This window comes from Varanus komodoensis, unplaced genomic scaffold, assembly GCF_004798865.1.
Source record: "Varanus komodoensis strain SLA01 unplaced genomic scaffold, ASM479886v1 scaffold10, whole genome shotgun sequence".
Lineage (NCBI taxonomy): Eukaryota > Metazoa > Chordata > Lepidosauria > Squamata > Varanidae > Varanus > Varanus komodoensis.
In genome coordinates, this window is record NW_025335269.1 from 3,312,901 (window position 1) to 3,333,182 (window position 20,282).

Genomic DNA, 20,282 nt, shown 5'->3' on the forward strand with positions numbered 1-20,282 from the left:
TACTATACACAATTTCAGTAGCTTCCTTCCACTTTCCCTCAGTTCCACTGAGATTACCTATTGTAGCCTTGGGACTGAGAGATCACTGTATTATACAATGGAAAGACAGCTTCAGTAATAAGCATTTCAGTGATGCTAGAACTTAGCACCATGTTGACATCAAAGTGTAGATGACAGGTTGTATGAATGCAAGGATGTCTACTCAAAGAACTACAGTCACAGGTTAGTCTTTCCTCTTAACACTGTAAACCTGACTAACACTGTAAACCTTCAGTGACATAAATACAGATATACACAATCGTAAGTATTTGACTACTGGTGTAGAACATGGGTGATACAAGCCATGGAGATCTGAGCATGCATCACTGAATGTGCGATTCCTGGGATTTAATGACATCACTCAAACTTGTCCAGCAAAGGACTATTATGGACTGCTGGTGGTGCAGCTGCAGGGGAGAATATTTATCAACCATGAAAAGATGGTGGCTTCAGAATCCGTACAAGAAATTCACTCCATTTTCTTTTCTTTTTTTCTTTTTCTTTTTGTCTCTCAGAAAAATCATTGTCCTGGTTTTGTGGTGGGCTTATCTGGAATATTTTGTGATAGGGTTACAGAATATGTTATTGTTACTGTACCTCAGTGTTTTAACTGACATACATCATAAAATAGGTTAACCTTATTCAGATCTCATCTTCCCTTTGCTTGGGTTTTATGTATTTAAGTCTTTCATTTTTTTTAATCTGTTACATGAGAAAACAACAGAAGTAGTAAAAAACTTTTAATCTTACCTACAAACTGAAAAGTAAGCTTGTGTTTTATCTTTTCCAGCATGTCTGTAGATGCATGACATTGGGTACCCCACTGGTTAATTTTACAACCCAGGTTGTGAATTAAGCTCTCCAGCTTCTCTAACAGATACTTTTCAAATGAAGCAACTACATTGGTTTCACATGTTCCAGTTGTGAATTGAGATGATAGATGTATACTCTTTCCAGGCATATGATACACTATTTAAAATTAAAGGGAAAAATGTCTCTTAATATTGTATATCACTTGTATATGACAAATAATGATATATTCCTCCTAAGCATAATGAATGCATTAATATGTATTTATTATTCATATAAGCCACCATTATTCATATAAGCCACTGCCACTATCTACAAAAAGTTATTTTCCAGTTTGGGTAAATCAAATTCTCCCATTATGTTATGCTTATGAATATATTCTCCTATGGGGAGATGAAGAAACCTAACCTCATAAAAATGTGAACTCAGAAGTATTTATAAGACTTTACCTATGAATTCTGTTATGTTAATTAACATTTTTAATACACAAATATACTGATACAAAGTAACTCATCTGCTGTCAATTGATGTTAACATTTCATGCATCTGAAGTCCACAAAACCTTATGTTGCAATATATTAGTCTTTATGATGCCACAAGATTATTTGATTTTCATGCACAAGATAGGAAATTTGGATTTTCTGAGAATTTTCATTCTTTCTAGCATATACACATTAAGGCTATGAAAATAGCCTATGAAAATAATTTCATGTTTCAGTGGGACGATCCTCCTTCAGTTTCAGAACATAATCCTGAATCAAACCAGAATGTGAATCCCAGTAAAATCATTAACTTTGGCAAAGGTAAGGTATAATGTCTGGGTGTATTAAAACATTTAAGAAAACTCTTATTATGAGTTTGAAAGCCTATCTTGTGCAACATCCTATTTTCTAGCCTTCTATATATGGGAAGCCCACAAGCAGCACATGACAACAGCCCTCTCTTCCTGTTGTACTCCAGTCTTTTATATTCACAGGCATACTGCCTCTGCCTCTGGATGTAACACATAGCTAGTATGACTTAGTAGCCAATGACTTGGCTCTCATAACAGCTCAACTTTACTTAATTTACAGGGTGGTTGTGTTGTGCTGGGAACCTGCAAGCCCAATTTTTGTTTGATGCTCATGGGCCACCAACACAGCCCCTCTGGATAAATTGAGCCACAGTGGGCTGTCATGTTATGCAAACCAGGGCATTGACGCTCTCATTCCCATGAATTTGTTTAATCACATTTTAAAGATGACTAAGGATATTATCCTAGGACCTCCTGACATAATCTGGAAGCCATATGATTCCTTGGAGTCCAATCTCCTGTAATTTTGGAGCTGTGACTCTAAAGGGTGAGTCCTTGCCCCACTCTCTTGCATGGAAAGAACTTTGCTAAACACTCCCTTCAAAATTACAACTAGAGGGAGAAAAAGGGCATGCTAGGGGCAGGGAAGAGGAGGCTGCAGAATTATGCTGATTCCAATTTGTGTCCCAACTTCCTTTCCTTCTCTTCCCCAGCAACTAAACACAGATGTCAGAAAGCAACCATTAGATAAAATACAGGTTGTGAGGTGCAGCAGAGACTGCCATCACTTCTTGCATTGGATGCTTGCAAGCCTTCAAGGTTGTAGGCTTATAAGCACCTGCCAGGATTAGTCCCCAAGTTGAAGGCCATCATGTCTTGTGGGAATAAATTATAGTGTTTAATATGCACTAGGTGTAGAAGTGTTTCCTTTGGTCTGCTGCCAAGGAAGTCTCCCACCCACCATGCATAATTTTATGCACCTTTCTTATGTCTCTTTTTACTTGGTATTTTTCCTAAATTAAACAGCCCCAAACTTTATAACCTTCCCTCACAGGAAGGAGCTTCCTGATCATTCTGTGTGCCCCTTTCCTCTTTGGACAGTTTCATAAAACTATTCCTTTTAAGGGACAGTCATTTAGGATATCTAGAAATTCTATCTTTGCTGAACTTGAATTTACCCACCCTAAGTAAGGGTTACCTAATTCACATGTTAGTACAATCCTTTCTCCTTTGGAAGTCTCCCTGATTAGATTTTCCAAATCAAGATCACCTGAGCCTCTTAATTGGGTAGCTGATAGCATATCCACTACAGCTTTGTCCCCCTGCTCCTATCAGTAGCATTCTGTGGCTACTGATGCTCAGTTACTGGGCTGTTTCTGGAATGGTGTTTCCCCTCTTTAGGATTTTTCTCTGAATAAATATTTTTCTACATTTTTTATTTTAATTTCTGCAGAGTGTGGACAAGGGAGAACCTCACACTGAAGGACACCCAGCAAGATTGGTTGATATGATCATATTTTACCAGTTTTTTGAGAACTGCACTGGCTGCCCATTTCCAAGTGCCAGTTTTATCCTTTAAATCCCTAAGCAATTAGGGGCCAGGTTACCTGAAGGCACAGCTCCACCCAGATTTATTACTTGGACACTAAAGTGATCAGCATCCTCCAGGTGCCTGCTCCTAATGAAGCAAGTGGATATAAGGCAAAAGGGCTTTTCAGTAGTGGCAGTCCATCTTTGGAATGCCTTACCCAGAGAGACTTGCCTCAAAGCTTCAATGTAAGTATTCCAGTCATGGCCATTGTTCCACCTGGCTTCTGATTTCCCTATAACAGTGGGGATGCAGAATCTAATGTGCAACATTCTAGTTTGTTCTAAGTCTATTACTATTGTATGATTATGTTTTAATTTGGAGTTACTGAATATTCTTCAAATACAATAGCATAAAGTCAATAAATAAACAGTACATGTCATTTGTTTCCTCAGAAGAAAAACAAAGGTAAAAGAAAAGCCACAATAAGTTCAGAATAAAATATATATTGCACCCACTGCTAGCACCTATCAACTGCCCCCCTTTAGAAAAAGTTTGAGGACCCCTGTCTTAGGGGCTGGGCAGGTATATATGGAAGGAAGAGCCCCTTCAAATATCCAGGTCCTAAGCCATTTAAAGCATTTAAATTATCTTTCTGCTATGTAGCACTGAAAGGAGGTATGTAACATAAGAAAACAATAAGATTCAAAAGCAGTAAAACAAAAGCATGTCACATTCATACACAGACAGCTGTAAAAAAGAAGCTAGGCCTGGGTCCGGTCAATGCTTTGTTAGGAGGCCACTAGGCATGCTGCTTTTGCAATCAAATAAAGGTGGGATATAGATATATTAAATATAATACACCAGTTTGTTGTTTAACAAATCCTGGAGGTGTTCTGTTATGTCTCCCTCTTCAAGTCAAGGAATGCTGAATGGATTGTCAGCTGGAGGAAGGAAAGTTGCTTATGGCAACCTTAAAGGGGTGGTGTTTTAGGGATGTGCACCAGGAGGCATGAAACCTTGAAACTTAATTCCCATCAGTTCAGTATGCAGTAAGCTTTTAAGGGTCTAGCGGTATGAATGAGTGGTACAGTGATTCCTCACTTCCATCCATCCAAAAACTACACCCCACCCCGAGCTTAAAGTATCATGGAAGAAAAAGTGAAATAAGGGTTGGACATGCTGTTGAGTATCTTCTCACCTGAATTTACCCCAAAACTCTTTCATGTGTAGTTGGGATAGAAACCTCTCCATTCACAATATACTGTTCAGATTCAGAGGTAATTGAATATTATACTGCTCACCTAGCCCAACTATCCCTTATAGGCTGTCAACTTATAAGTGAAGTTTTGAGATGCAATAGTATTACTTAATAATTGATATGATAGTGTCACTGATGCAATGAACATGAATTTGGATGAACTCTCGGAGGCAGTGGAAAACAGGAGGACCTGGCTTGCTGTAGTCCATGGCGTTGTGAAGAGTCAGGCACGAATGTGCGACTGAACAACAAATAATTGATATAATCAAAGGTATATACTACAGTGTATGATACATACACCACTCAATGCATATTAGCTTAACAATCATTCAAGACCTTATATTTATGGATAATTTTGTACAAGTGAAATCCCCAATCCCCCCTTTTGGTTTTGTTTATCATGCAAAAGAGTATCTGAATTTTTCATGATGTCATAGCTACAAAACAGTATATGTTTAGAAATCAAAACCTTACTTACCATAGATCATAAAATGGATTTCTGTGGTCAGTTGATCGCCATTATATATATAGCTCACTTTGCAAGTATAACTGCCAGCATCACTGCCTATAATATTATAAATTTCCAAGCTACCATAATCAGATAAAACAAATCTTTGTGATTCTACAAATAAACATATATAATGAAAATATGAATGTTGTGACATTGCTGTATAACAACAACATAAAAAACAATGAAAAATATGTGAGGTTCTAGTTTCTAAGGGTTACAAAGGATCTCTAGTCTGATATTCAGCAGTACAGCATGATTTTCTACAGTAAAGTACTCCTAGCATGCTGTTCATACAGCCTTTGATTAAACATACAACAGTGTTTCACAAGAGAAAAAAGGGAGACCAAAATATAGCTAAAGTAGTAAAGAGTGCCATCAAAGTGGTTGCCTAAAACTCTCAGAACTCAGAGCATTGCAAAGAACCAATGGAGGACAGAAGAAGCATAGAAGTGCAGATTACTTCAGCATTCCTTCTGCCCTCCAACATGTTTACAAAGCTGATTTGGCCAAGTGTTTTATAACACAGAGAGACAAACTAGAGGCATCACCAGGATTCTTCATAGGACAGTAAGGCCTCATTCCTCTTCCTGCCCCTGGAATGCCCCATAACCTGTCAACACTGGTTCTACAGCCAGCCTTGTAACTTTGGAGCTGCAGCTAATGCAGAAAGAACTGTGCTGGCTGTGAGGGGGAGGGAAGACACTTTGAATTCAGAATCCCAGCAATGTCCTTGAAGTGCTTCTCTGAGATCAGAGCTGTGACTCTGAATTATCCTGTTGTCCCCTATACAGCATCTAGTAGCCATAGGATTGTCCCTAAGTGACAAACATATAGGCAGTCCAGTCCCATAATCCTACAATGCCAATAGCAAAAAATATAAATTCTGTGCAATGCAGCCACTCCCAGTAGCCAGTAGAAAGCAAAATGGTACTAGTAGAAAGAAGCGATAATATAGCAATGCTAACAGACTGCTATGGCAAAGCTGCTGACTTTACACTAATAAGGGAGGTGGGAGGTGCATAAGGAAGCATAAGATTCAGATTAACAAAGAAATCCTGATTTGCTACTTCCAAAGTCCAGCAAGGGAGTGAGTTGAGATGGAGATGTTACTTTTATTATTTCTTGGTGGAGCTTTTTCCTAAAGAAAAAGGAATTAACTCCAAGAAGGAATTATCTTCTTCCTTAAAAAACTGGCATACCAGCATTAACAAAAAGCAGGGATTAGAAGAAGGAATATCAGCATTAACAAGAAAAGGCCCTAGGTTCAATTGTGATGAAATTCATGACAACTACAGCACCAGAGGCAGGGCAAAGGTAGAGGATGTCCAGGACATAGTGCAGTGGTCCTCTTCCCAAGTGAAAGCATTAATGGAAATTTCTAGGTTCCTTTCCAAAGAGACAGTAATTGTCTGGCTTTTGTGAATTAGCACTGTGTACCATACTGCCAATGCCTTTGACATAGGGCAAGTGGCATACTATAGTACATCTGAAAGCATTACTGGTGTTGAGGCATGAGTAGCCCTTGCAGTCAGTTCCAGTCGTCAGGATGAAGGTGGCAATCAAGGCATTCTTCTCAGGGAGCCCACTTTCCCAGCTGTATAAGATAGATTACCAGGTTCCACGTGGGTGCCCCAAGGTCTTTTAGAAATGCTGGCCAAATGAGCAGATTTGTTCTATTTTATATGTTCCAGGACATAAGACTATGACACAAGGGAAGTTCACAGAAGCAACCTACACAGGACTAAATGTCCAAGCAAGGAGGAGTATTGACTCCCCAGCAGAATTTACTAAGGGAATTGGGAATAGACATGGAGCTGCTTCAGTACCTGCAGCTCCTCTGTAACAACCCAGAAAATAAAAACCTGGTTAAGAACTTACAGAAAGGTGATAAAGAGAAAAAAGCCTATTTTCTCACAGAAAGCTGGGAACAAACAATGAACTTTGCTCTTCTGGAGCAGGCAAAGCCAAAACAGAGGAGTTCCTCCTTTTTCTGTAGGACACAACTTTGTGAATAGCCCTTTTCTGCCATACTCCATTCTCTTGCTGAGAAAGTAACTCATCATCAACTTAATCTCATGCATGTCTACGCAAAAGTAAGTTCCTTTATGTTCAAGTTCATTTGGTTTACTGTCAAATAAGTGTGCATACGATTGTAGTATTGTGTTTCTATTATAAGATTAAGAGAACAAACTTAAACATAGGAGTAAACACAGCAGATTCTTTAGTTTCTTTATATGCTTCTTCTCCACAGTGAACCATGCCAAATAAGTTTAACTTCAAAGTGCACTTATTAAAAACTTTTTGTACAAAAAACCTGGCTGAGCTAGAGAGGTGCTCTGTCAGAGTCATGCCTGTTATATTTTGATTCTGTGTTTCCTTAACAACTGTAGAGACACAGCAGTCTGCTTCAAAGCAAGATAATACCATTGTAACTATTGGGTTTTGCTTTCTTTTGTTTTAATCATTCTGTTAATTTGTTCCTAATACAGTGGTCTTGGCTCACGAACTTAATCCGTTCCACGACTCTGGTTGTGACCCAAGTCAAATTTCCCTATAAGGTTCAATGTAAAAAAGGTTAATCCGTTCTGTAACTACTTTTTTTAATCAGAAAAAATTGAAACAAAATGACAAAGAACAACAAAGGGACAAAGAACAACAAAGTAACAAAGTACTGTACAGTACAGTACAGTGGAGAACACTAACCTAAGTGGTGGGGGGAGGGTATTGTTTTGAGGGAGAGTCCCCCTGCATAAAGACATTGGGGAGATCTCTTTCAGGGGTTTCCTCTCTTCTTTGTTTCTTAGCTGCAGGGTCAATTTTAGTGAAAAATATGTCTATACGCGTAGTCACTTGTTTTTTCCTGTGCTGCATAACCCTCCAGAAATGAGAGACCACGTTATCGTTCATCAGATTCAACAATCTGTTCATTACACTTATGTTGGGGTGGTGCTTCTCAAAGAAATCCTGGCACTCATTCCATTTTTTCATAATGGATTGTATCACATAACTGCTGACCTCCTCCCTGTCTTCCTCTTCCTCAATGGAATCCACCTCAGCAACTGCCTTCTGCTGCTAAATCTGGAGTTCAGCAAGTTCTTCTGTCGTCAGAACCTCTATGTCTTCCCTGCATGAACGCAACTGCGATTGTGGCCATCTCCCCACTTGGGGTGGGGGGGGGGGTGGAGAGATGGCCACAATCTTGGTTGCCACCCAATGCGGAGTCCGCAACCCAAGTCAAAATTTTCATGAAATTTTTGTTTGTGACCCAATTTGGTTGTGAACCAAGGCGTTAGTAAGCTGAGGCACCACTGTACATTGTTAGCCTTCATCCATTAGTATGTTCATTGTATTCTGGATCCTAAAAACAGTTCTCTCTTGGCAACTTAGCCACAAGAGCATGGTTCAGAGGAATTAGATTCCTCTTGGATGGTTTACAGATGGCTCCCTCATCTCTCTTCCAAGAGAGGTTAGCAGCAATATAATTAGCAGGAAATGTTGTGCAGTAGCAATTTTAACCAGCCTCTCAAATTTCTGGCTGATGGGAGGATTGCTGTAAGACCAGCTCTTTCTTACATGATTTCTTTTCTATACATATGTTTTCAGGTATCAGTCTGAAGAAAACAGTCTAAGAACTAATAAAAAATGCCCTCTAGCCACTATGTAATACCGTACAATGTGGCTTCAACTGATTGATTGATTTATACTGTGTTTCCCCAAAAATAAGATCAAGCGCACACATTATTCGTGCAGTGTCTGTATTCCGATTGGTCATTTGTCAATAAGTCTCATGTTCATCTGTTTACATAGGCGTTTACCTCTCGTCCAAAGGCACCCACTTGGATATTTACAAATACCAAAGTGAAGAGGAACTAAAGAGCCTCTTGATGAAGGTGAAGGAGGAAAGCGTAAAAGTTGGCTTGAAACTCAACATTAAGAAAACTAAGATCATGGCATCTGGTCCTCTCACTTCCTGGCAAATAGATGGGGAGGAAATGGAGGTAGTGACAGATTTTATTTTTCTGGGCTCCAAGATCACCACAGACAGGGACTGCAGCCAAGATATTAAAAGACGCTTGCTCCTAGGGAGGAAAGCTATAGCAAATCTAGATAGCATACTAAAAAGCAGAGACATCACGCTGCCAACAAAAGTGCATATAGTCAAGGCTATGGTTTTCCCAGTTGTAATGTATGGCTGTGAAAGTTGGATCATAAGGAAGGCTGAGCGCAAAAAGATTGAGGCCTTTCAATTGTGGTGCTGGAGGAGACTCCTGCGAGTCCCTTGGACAGCAAGGCAATCAAACCGGTCAGTCCTAGAGGAGATCAACCCTGACTGCTCTTTAGAAGGCCAGATACTGAAGATAAAATTCAAATACTTTGGCCACCTAATGAGAAGGAAGGACTCCCTGGAGAAGAGTCTAATGCTGGGAATAATAGATGGAAAAAGAAGAAGGGGACAGCAGAGGATGAGGTGGCTAGGCTGAGTCACTGAGGCGGTTGGTGTGAGCTTGGGTGGACTCCGGGAGATGGTGGAGGACAGGAGGGCCTGGAGGAGTGTAGTCCAAGGGGTCGCGATGAGTTGGACAAGACTTCGCGACAAACAACAATTATAATGTATATTATTTAAGTATTAATGTAAAAATATTATGTATTCATATTGAATTATATATATTTTTATTATTTTATAATTCAATATGTCTGTCGTGGCTGATGATTCCTGCTAACTGGGGCTTATTTTGGGGGTAGGACTTATATTATGAGCATCCTGAAAAATCATGCTAGGGCTTATTTTCCAGTTAGGTCTTGTTTCCGGGAAAGTAGTGTACTATTTGGACACTATACTATATATACTACGCTATATAGGATACTATTGATCCTTACACAGTTTAAAAACAAAGTTTAATCAATGTGGTTAAAGCAGGTAATGCTTAGAATATCAACTGTACTACTATTACACTCTCAATTTTCTTTTTCCTTCTGTTTTCTTCTTACCCAGGAGCCTGTGTTTTGCCCAAGGCAAAGACAACCACCATTTGGCTCTTGCCTCTTGGCAGAGCAGTGGAGCAGCAGAGGCAGAGGCTGGGAGAGAGTGCTGAAGGTGGCCAGGGGACTGGTGAAGACAATGTAGGAGCTGGGCAGAAGAGCAGAGGGACTGGAACAGCAGAGAGGAAGGGAGGTGGGGCCAGAGGCGCCAGGAGGAAGCAGAGGGGTGGGGTCACCGGCCTGAGAGGCTTATAAGGCTGTGCTCAGCCGTTGGCAGCAAGAAGGGTGATCTGGCAAGGGCATCGTCCCTTGTCTGCATCCCTTAGCTGCGGTGGGGCTGCTCGGGGACTCCCTCCCCTGGGGGGCAGATTTTTCTTTTCGTTCCCAATTTAAATTTTTATTTTGTCTGGGAGAACTGGGTGAGTGAGGAGTAGTGCAGGACATACAAGGCGGGGGACCAAGGCAGGGTTTCTGAGGGGTTCCCAATGGCAGGCCAGGAGATGGCCTTGGCGGGAATCACGTTTGTTGCTGTCTGTAGCGACATGTTCGTCCTTCTCCCTCAGGAGAGGCAAGGATACGCTTGCCCTCGGTGCAAGCTGGTGACCCTGCTAGAGGAGGAGGTGAGGTGCATGAGGGCCGAGAGAGTTCTCCAGGTCCCCAGGGAGCAGTCCCCCTCCAGACAGAGGGTTGAGGGAGGGACCATGGGAGGAAAGGCTGGGGAGACATGGAGGCATGTCACCCACAGGAGGAGGAGGCCAGCACAGCCTCCTCCTTCTCCTGGCTCCAATCTGGAGCTCAGAAACAGGTTCTCTCTGCTTGGGGAGGCTGGGGCTGATAAGGCCTTGGGGGACCAGCAGGAGCCCCAGCCTGGAAACACACACACCAAGCGGACCGCTGCAGGAGAGGTGAGGGCCAGAGCACGGCCGCCTACCACCACCGGGAAGAGACGGTGGCGGGTGAGCGTTGTTGGAGACTACCTGATGAGGAGCTCTGAGGCGGCGGTGTGCTGCCCCGACCTTGAGGTGAGGGAGGTCTGTTGCCTCCCGGGCGCATGCATCCAGCATGTGAAAGACAGAGTGGAGTGTCTTGTTTGCGCCGGGGGTCGCCAGCTGCTTCTGGTGATCCATATGGGCACAAATGATGTAGCCAGGCAGGGTGTGGGCAGGATCACCAGGGACTTTGAGGCCTTGGGGAAGAAACTACGGGACCTTAAGGTCCAAGTGGCCTTTTCAACTATCTTACTGGTCCAGGGATTTGGGCCAGGCAGGGATAGGAGGGTCACCAAGATGAATGTCTGGCTTAGGATGTGGTGCCAGAAGGAACGCTTAGGGTTCCTCAACCACGGCACCCAGTTTCTTGCCAATGGACTTTTGGCAAAGGACAGGTTGCACCTCATGAGGATGGGGAAAACGGCTGAACCCTGCCCCCCCACCCCCGGCTCAGTTTAAAGTCTTCCAGACAAAGCTTTCTAGAGCATCTCCAAACTGAGCCGGGGGGGGGCAGGGTTCAGGCCCCCCAGAAACTTGTGTGCACTGTGGGGAGAGGATCAGGGCTCTGGGACCAGGGTTTTAGAGGTACTGCAGGGACTGACAGGACTCCTACAAAGAGAGGGCAGGTATCAGGGAAGGTGGGAGAAAGGAGGAGGCTGGGAACTCCAAAGAAAGGAAGGGGTGGGAAGGAGTTGAGGTGCATGTACACTGATGCTAGAAGCATGGGTAATAAGCAGGAAGAGCTTGAAGCTCTCCTGGGAATAGGACGGTATGACCTGGAGGAGATCACAGAAATTTGGTGCGATGAAAGGCAAGTCTGGAATGTGAACATAGAGGAGTATCACCTGTTTAGAAAGAACAGGAAGGGGAAGAGGGGTGGGGGATAGCTTTATATGTCATGGAAGGGATAGAATGCAGTGAGATAGAATGCAGCACAGATGGGGATTCAGTAGAGGCAGTCTGGGTGAAACTTAGAGGTGTTGACAGGGAGAAGGACCTGACAGTGGGGGTATGTTATTGCCCTCAAGGTCAACTTGAGACCCTGGATGATGTCCTGACAGATCAGATTCCAAGGATATCTCAGGGGAGGGACACAGTGATTATGGGAGATTTCAATCTTCTGGATGTTAGTTGGAAGGCTCACTCAGCGGTGACAGCCAGGTCATGTCGCTTCCTAGAAGCTATAGAAGCTTTTCACACAGAGGGTCTCAGAGGTGACGGGGGGGGGGGGGGATCTTTGACTTGGTCTTGACCAACAGGGAGGAGCTGTATATGAGGTACAGATTAGGGGAGATCTGGATGTGAGTGATCACTCCATCCTTTTCTTTGAGATCAGGGGAATGGGGACATGCTGCAGGTCAAGCACTAGAAGCTGGGACTTCAACAGGGCCAACTTTGGCCAACTGAAGGCCAGACTGGGGAAAGTCTCCTGGGATAGGTTACTGGAAGGCAAGCAAGTTGAGGAGGGGTGGATGGCACTCAAAAGGGAGGTTTTGGAGGCACAGTCCTTGACGATTAGTTAGTAAGGTGGGGAGGCGAAGGAGAGCGCTGCCGTGGATGCGAAAGGAGGTGGTTAGAGGGATTAGATGCAAGAGGAACCTTTGCAGGAAATGGGTACTGGGGCAAATAGACAAAATGGTATACCATGAGGAAGAGGCCCGCTGCAGAAGGATTCTTCACAAGCCTAAGGCTGATTACAAGCTGAGACTTGCCAAGAATATCAAGAGCAACAAAACAGGCTTCTATCAGCATGTAAATAGCAAGAGAAAGGGGAGACAAATAGTGGGACTGCTAAATAAGGAAGAAGGAGATCCAGTGACTGATTTGAGGGTAAGGCACAGATGCTAAATGACTACTTTGCCTCTGTGTTCTCCCCAAAGCGGGACAGGGGAGATCCACATGGGAGATTAGATGAGCCTGGGACTTAGGGGCACAGATTAGAGTCACCCCCGCTAGAAGTCAAGGGGCTCCTCAGGGCATTGGATATTACAAAGGCGCCAGGCCCTGATGGGTTATACCCGAGAGTACTTAGAGAGTTGGCAGGGGTTCTCTCACACTCACTGGCCTCCATTTTTGAGGCCTCATGGAGAACGGGTGAAGTTCCAGAGGACTGGAGGGTGGTGTCAGAGGTCCCAATTTTCAAAAAGGGTAGTAGAAGGGACATGGGGAATTACAGACCAGTTAGCTCGATGTCCATTGTAGGAAAAATAATGGAAAGGTTCGTAATAGTGAGAGATCTAGTGATGCTAGATATGGAAGGGATGCTGGCAGCCACACAATACCATTTCTGCAATAACAGGTCCTGCCAAACAAACCTTGTGAAATTCTACAACAAGGTTTCAAGCTGGCTAGATGGAGGATGCAGTGGATGTGCTTTACCTGGCTTTCAGAAAGGTCTTTGACAAAGTGTCCCTTGATATCCTGGTTGAGAAACTGAGTTTTGGGATAGACCAATGCACTGTCTGATGGATTAGGGCATGGTTGACTGACCGAAAGCAGAGGGTAAACATTAGTAGGGAATCATCAGGATGGCGGCCAGTGAAAAGCAGGGTCCCTCAGGGCTCTGTCCTGGAGCTGATCCTGTTTAATCTTTTCATCAATGACATGGAAGAAGGGGTGAACAGTCTGCTGATCAAATTCACAGATGATACTAAAACTGGGGCAGTGGCCACAACTGAGAAGCAGGTACTCCAGATCCAAAAGGATCTGGACAGACTATGGAACTGGGCAGGAGACAAAAAGGTGGCATTCAATGTGGATAGGTGCAATGTCTTGCACTTGGGGCATAGGAATGGGTGTCAAGTACAGGTTAGGGGGCAAGTGTCTGGAGAGCAGCACTTGTGAAAGGGATCTCGGAGTGCTGGTTGACTGAAAACTGAACATGAGTCAGCCGTGTGAGGCGGTGGTTAAGAGGGCGAATGCCACCCTTGGCTGCATAGCCAGAAGCATGGCTTCTAGATCGAGAGAGGTATTATTACCACTCTATATGACTCTGGTGCGCCTGCAGCTGGAGTATTGGGCCCCTCATTACAGTAAGGATATAGCCAGGTTAGAGTCAGTGTAGCATAGTGTCACAAGTTTGGTGGCCAGTTTGCAGGGGAAGCTGTATGAGGCGAGACTGAGGGAACTGAGTCTTTTCAGCCTGGAGAAGAGGAGACTCAGAGGGGATATGTTGGTGACATACAGGTATGTGAGGGGGTATCACATAAAGGTGGGTAGAGACCTGTTCTCCCCTGCAGAGGAAGGCAGGACGCGCTCCAATGAAGCAAAGCTCAGGGAACCAAGGTTCAATTTAGATGTCAGGAAGTACTTCCTGACAGTTTGGACCCCAAGGGTATGGAATGGGCTTCCACAGGAGAGGACTGAGGCCCCATCAGTGAGGGTGTTCAAAGACAGGCTAGACATGCCCATGGTGGGCATGTCATGAGCAGAGCCGGCTGGAGCTGGGTGTCAGACTAGATGGCCCGGGAGGCACCTTCTGGCTCTGTTTCTATGTTTTCAGAATTGGGTCAGCCATTGCTTCTTTGTCCGAAATTTCTAGTTATTAACTTGATATCTGCAGCATCTATTGCAGTAACTAATATGTTCAGGCATAAGATGAAGTCTAAATTGTAGATGTCATAGCCATAACATATGGATTAATCTCAGTACTTTCTTTTCACGTGCCCTTTTACTTGGAACTCAGAAGCTTTATTTTGATTAATTTGAACAAAGATAGCACTCAATTGTGGATGCTTCCCTTGTGGATTAGCACAGCTATATGCTTTAAAATGACTAATTAATTCAATCACATGAGCTATCCCATCAGCAAGCAGCAACTCATGCACAAGTGTACTTATACCCACATAGTGGCATTACACAGGCCACTGAACCTGTGTTGGCACAGTATAAAAGCAAAAGAACTGTACTGTCAGTTGTCTTACTCTGGAATATTACAGTAATAACACTTAGGGTACATGCCATATTCCTGGAGTTAGAGAGAGACAGACTTACGAACAGCTTCTCCATAAAGCATCCTTATAACTAAGCTTATTAGAACTATACAGCAAGTCTCCCCTCACAATTTAATGTTTTTAAAATATGCAGTACAATCCTAAGAGCTTACACAAAAGGAGTGGTATAGTTAAATAAAGCTTATTCCATAGAAACTGCTAGGATACGCATTTTTTATTTTACTTACCATTAAAACAATAGTTACCTTTAGTTATTTGCCCTAGGGGACCAGTCCATTGGTACTTTGGATCGATGATTTTCTGCATTAACAGCTTTTCAGTTAAACAGTTTAGAATTAAACTGTTCGAATAAATAAGAATATATACTGGAACTGAAGTAGAAAAATATTATAATGAAATGTAGGAATACACAAATCCTAACAAAAAATACAAATGTATTTAATAAAGCTTTGCTCTGGTATAAGCCTGTTAAAATGAATTAAAATTATAGAACACTACTTGAATATAAGCAATTTGCCTACTCCAGTAAAAATGCTAATAAGTTCAATGGAAATAAATGGAAGTGGAATGCATGATTTTGTTATAGTATGATTTTAACTGTATGTTTCTTTCTTAGATGTATTATATTATAGTTGTATTGTATTTTTATTTGTAAAATTTTAATCAAAAATTTAAAAATTAATAAGGAAATAAATGGAGGGAACAATCCTATGGCTTCTAGACTTCAGGGGCCATACATTCATTTGGAGGTAGCACTCTGGCCTTGGAGCCTGAATCAGAGTTCCAAAACCTCATGGCCAGTGAAACAAGAACAGTGCTGGCTACTTTCTGAGGCTGGAAATATGACTTGGAAGAAGGGGTAAAAGGAATGATCTGCAGGGTCAGGGGAGGAGACAAAAGCAGCTAACATGCAAGGTATCCTAAAGTCACCTTTCTTTTCCTTTCAAAATCCTGTTGCTAAACAGCCATAAAAAAGCACCCTAGCAAAAATGCAGAGCAAGAGCAGGAGGAAGGTGACATTGTTTCTGCTGATCTTCCTGCTCTGTCTGGATGAGTATGAGCCTGGTGGGGTGGTTCCAATCACCATAGGACTGTGCCCTAATTCATTTTGGTATTGTAGATCTAAGGCTAATAAACAGTTGCTCTTCATTCAGTGAACATATAAACTCCATGTTATAGTAGATAACAGCAAATACATATGACAATAGCCCATTTTAGCAGGGGACAACTGCAAAAGGAGAAGCAAAGGAATTGGTATAACAGTTTCTTTAGTGATCATTTTCCAACTTCAGATGCCCTCAGCAACTTTTCTACCCGAGTTTTCAAACATGTCTGAAAGTACCTGGGAGAAAATACACTTGGAGTATGGGGGGAAATTTGGAGCAGAAACAGTGTCAGAGTTTTCATGACATGTTGAGCCATGGTCATTTAGCATATTCTCTGAAACCAGCACTCAGTCTGTAGGGTCATGGCTTCTTGCAGGGTTTATGAAAACCACCATGGCTTAACATGTCATCCAAACCCAGATGCTACTTTTCTTCCACCTCAGGGCAATCAGCTAGTGAGATGCATGGCAAAAGCAGAGGAAAAACTGTGTCTGCTCCTGTTTTCATGAGCAACTTTCCACCCAGTCTTTGCCTGGCAACAGAGTGTGCTCTTTCTGATGAAGCCTACCCTCCATTCCAAAATCTGCCTGGTGACTAATTATGTCATGGCCAGTGCTTCTTCCTCTACTAGCTGTTGGTGATCTTTTCCCTACTAGATGCTTACAAAAATATTTTTTGTGAGGGGACACCCCCCAACAGCAGTGCCTTCCCCCTACAATTATTCTATTCCCTGAAATGCTATTATCCCAGGGACAATTGCAAAGACAAGGGCTTTCAAGGACTGCAAAGAAGCTGGAGGATCCTGCTACGAATGTGGAAAGAAATAGGATTGTTGCCCCCAATGCACTCTTAGCAGCAGAATCCTTTGATTTTTGAAGTATATGTTGGGGATGTGTGCGCTGGATTATTCTAACACTAAGGGTACTTTCTCACCCCCCAAACCCATTTTTTTGAGCCTGAAAAATATGCCTCACAAGATTCTAAAATCTTCATTCATGATGTACACTATGGTAGATAGAAGTTGACAAGTGTCCATGCTGCATGTCCATGCTACAACACTGAAAAGGATAGCTTCAGGTGCTAAAACAAAATGAGGTGTATATGGGAAGCACTAGTAACAGAATATGGGGGTATGATTATGGGTTCATGGAATACCCTGATTTTAATAAGTGCGAACAACCTATGACATGAACATGGTTTCAGAGGACAAACTGTAGAGATAGCATCTGCCCCCTTTACACACTGATTGGTCATGGTGAAAGAAGGAAAAGGGGAGAAAGGGAAAGTCAAGCAGAATTATGGTTCTTTGCCTTTCTCTGTTTTCCAGAGTTGTGTCTCTGTTATGAGGACATGTAACTGGGTTGCTAGGAAAGACACAACACAAAGAGAGTTGCACAGTAAACCACAAGTAGTGCACAACTAGGGCAAGCTAAAAAGCCCCACACTTAGCATCACCTTTTCATGTACCACACACAGAGGCCCACAAAGATCTAAAGGACCCAACAAAACACACCCACCCAACCAAGATCTAATTCACACATGGTTTTCATGTAACTTTTAGGTAGACATTAAACACATTTTTTTATTCCTTTGTCTTTTTTTCCTCCCTTCAGGAAGAAAAGTAAATTCCATCCCATTAAATTATATTTATAAAAAGAAGACTCCATTAAATCCCCCACAAAGCTTAAATGACATGCAAGTGATAATTTTGGTTGTCAAAGCATTCAAGGAGGGGAGGAATAACCTTCCCCAGCATTAACCTTATCGGGAAATTCCCTGCACTTCAAACAGCAATTATATTTAGAAAAATAGTTTTCATCATCACCAATGGATGCATTCTTCCATGCTTTATTGCTACACAGGGGAATTTTGCAGAAAGCTTCCAAGCACATGGGACAGATGGTTAACCATCCCTCTCCAGTCGCAATTGCTCCTGAAGATTTCTTCCACTATGATAATTAAGCTCGAGGGGTGCTCTTCCATTAGCACTAAAGTATATTCATGGTTCTAGGCAGCATGCTAAAAAGCAGAGATATCACACCCTGCCAACAAAAGTGCATATAGCCAAGACTATGGTTTTCTCAGTTGCAATGTATGGCTGTGAAAGCTGGACCATAAGGAAGGCTGAGCGCCAAAGAATTGAGGCCTTTGAATTGTGGTGTTGGAGAAGATTCCTGCAAGTCCCTTGGAATGCAAGGCGATCAAACCAGTCAGCTTTATATGAGATCAATCCTGCTCTTTAGAAGGCCAGATACTAAAGATGAAAATCAAATACTTTGGCCACCTAATGAAAAGGAAGGACTCACTGGAGAAGACCCTAATGCTGTGAACAATTGACTGCAAAAGCAGAAGGGGATGGCAGAGAATAAGGTGGCTAAATGGAGTCACTGAAGCAGTCTGTGTGAGCTTAAATGGACTCTGGGGGATGGTGGAGAACAGGAAAGCCTGGGGGAATGTTGTCCATGGGGTCGTGATGGGTCAGACACAACTTCACGACTAGTGACATAGTCAGGATACTGAGACATAGATTTGAAGCCTGGGTCTAGCAATTCCTCTACTTGCTGTGAATATTTATTTATTATATTTATATCCTCCCTTTTTCCTTCCACGTGACTCAAGTCAGCTTAATTCTTTTCCTTCTCCCAGTCCTGTCCTTGCAATAACCCTGTGAGGTGGATTGGACTAAGTCTGTGACTGGTCCAAAGTCATCCAGTTAGCTCCATGGCTCAATGGAGATTAGAAGCCATTACTCCGTCCCACACACTTAATTGCTACACCCCACTGATTTTCTATGTATCTAATATATATCTCTAATATATATAACAGGCCTTGGCAAATGGGGTACAATTACATTAAGGATGCTTCCAGATTTTTTTTATTGCACATTCATAGAATTTTCCAGTGCATTCAGGCTGTTTTCCATTTGCAACCTCTCACAACTTCTTTCATCTTATTTCTTACAAGAAGTGAGAGACAGCACACTTACACAGTGACTTTACATTGGTAGGACTAGGAGTCATTATCTGTGTCCAAGGCTGCAATCCTATGCAGAATTAAGTGTGCTTAATACCACTAACTTCAATGTTATCTGCATGTAACTTCTGCATGTTATCAGTCTGTAATAATGCATTGAACAATAATCTGAAACTGAAAGCTTTGAGAAGCAATTTGTATTACCAGTTCTTCCCTCTGTTCCAACTATTTGATGAGGAGCTTCCTGAGTTTCTGAGATAGATGGAATAGTTTCATACTGAGTCTCTGTGTCTGGTGATATGTCTTCAGTTTCTCTCTTCAAGTGTACTGTCCTTTTTCTTAAATGGTGCATTTTATTCATAAACCATGGACTTCCAGCTAAATATAGTTTGAAAAGAAATTAGAATAAAATTCTAGAAAATGTTTAAAATCTAATATTTTAATTAGATTTAAAATTGTTAATACTTGCTATACAGATTGTACTTAAGCATAGCAAATTAAATGCTATTAGAACGTAAATGCTTGCAATACGTAGCATGAGCCTATACTCAATTCCATTCTTGGTTGAAAGTAAAAACATTTTATGTCATCCTTGTAATATGAAAATTGTAGAATGAACCAAGCCTATGCTAACCCCTCCCTTTTTCATAACAAGACAAAGAAAAACTTAAGTAGAATAAAGATTTGTTTTTGGTTGTTATAGTTGTGTTACGCTGGTGTAAACGAAAAACAAAATTCATGAAAATATTAGTAAAAATATTACATGCAAGAGGGCTACTGGGAAATATAGTATGTTGCAATATGGTTTGGGAATGCTAAAGTTTGTAGTTATAGAAAACAACTTTATAGAGAAAACCTGGGGAAGGGGAGCAAAAAGAAAACCAAGCTGCATACTGACTAAAGCTTCCCAGTGGCCATAGAGGAATAGAATAGAGTACTCTGAAGAAAAGTATGGTTTGCTGTACAGCGCTCCAATTGGCAACATTTTGTTGCAGGTTCCACTTGTTGGAATAATTCCAGTGTACCTTACCCAGTTTATCTAAAGATAACAAGACATAATATTTGAAGCATTTTGAACAGTTGAAAGCTCCAAAGCTCCAAAGAATGCTATGTCATATTAGCTAAGGATTCCTAAAGTCTGTTTGAAGCTTGGAGGTTTGATTTTTACTTGAACTTTTTAAACCAAGTATTGTGTATGAATAGCAATGAGTGTTACTAGGTCACAATGGGGAAAGCAGTTGTTATCCTTTAACAGTTCTGCAGCGGTGGCGAGGAGCGCCTTCCTTCAGCTTTGGCTGATACATCAGCTGCGTCCCTTCCTGGAGAACGACTGCCTGGC

The 20,282-nt window shown here is 42.1% G+C and overlaps 1 protein-coding gene across 1 annotated transcript in view; it reads right to left on the reverse strand.

The window, feature by feature from the left end:
• LOC123017623 (zona pellucida-binding protein 2-like) overlaps window positions 1-20,282 on the reverse strand; it is a 44,846-nt gene that overhangs the window by 10,925 nt on the left and 13,639 nt on the right. The window contains exons 2-3 of the mRNA XM_044419108.1: window positions 4,910-5,053; window positions 790-1,008 (exon numbers count right to left, since the gene is read on the reverse strand). Of these exons, the coding sequence (XP_044275043.1) occupies window positions 790-1,008; window positions 4,910-5,053 (363 nt within the window). The remainder of the gene's footprint in view (window positions 1-789; window positions 1,009-4,909; window positions 5,054-20,282) is intronic.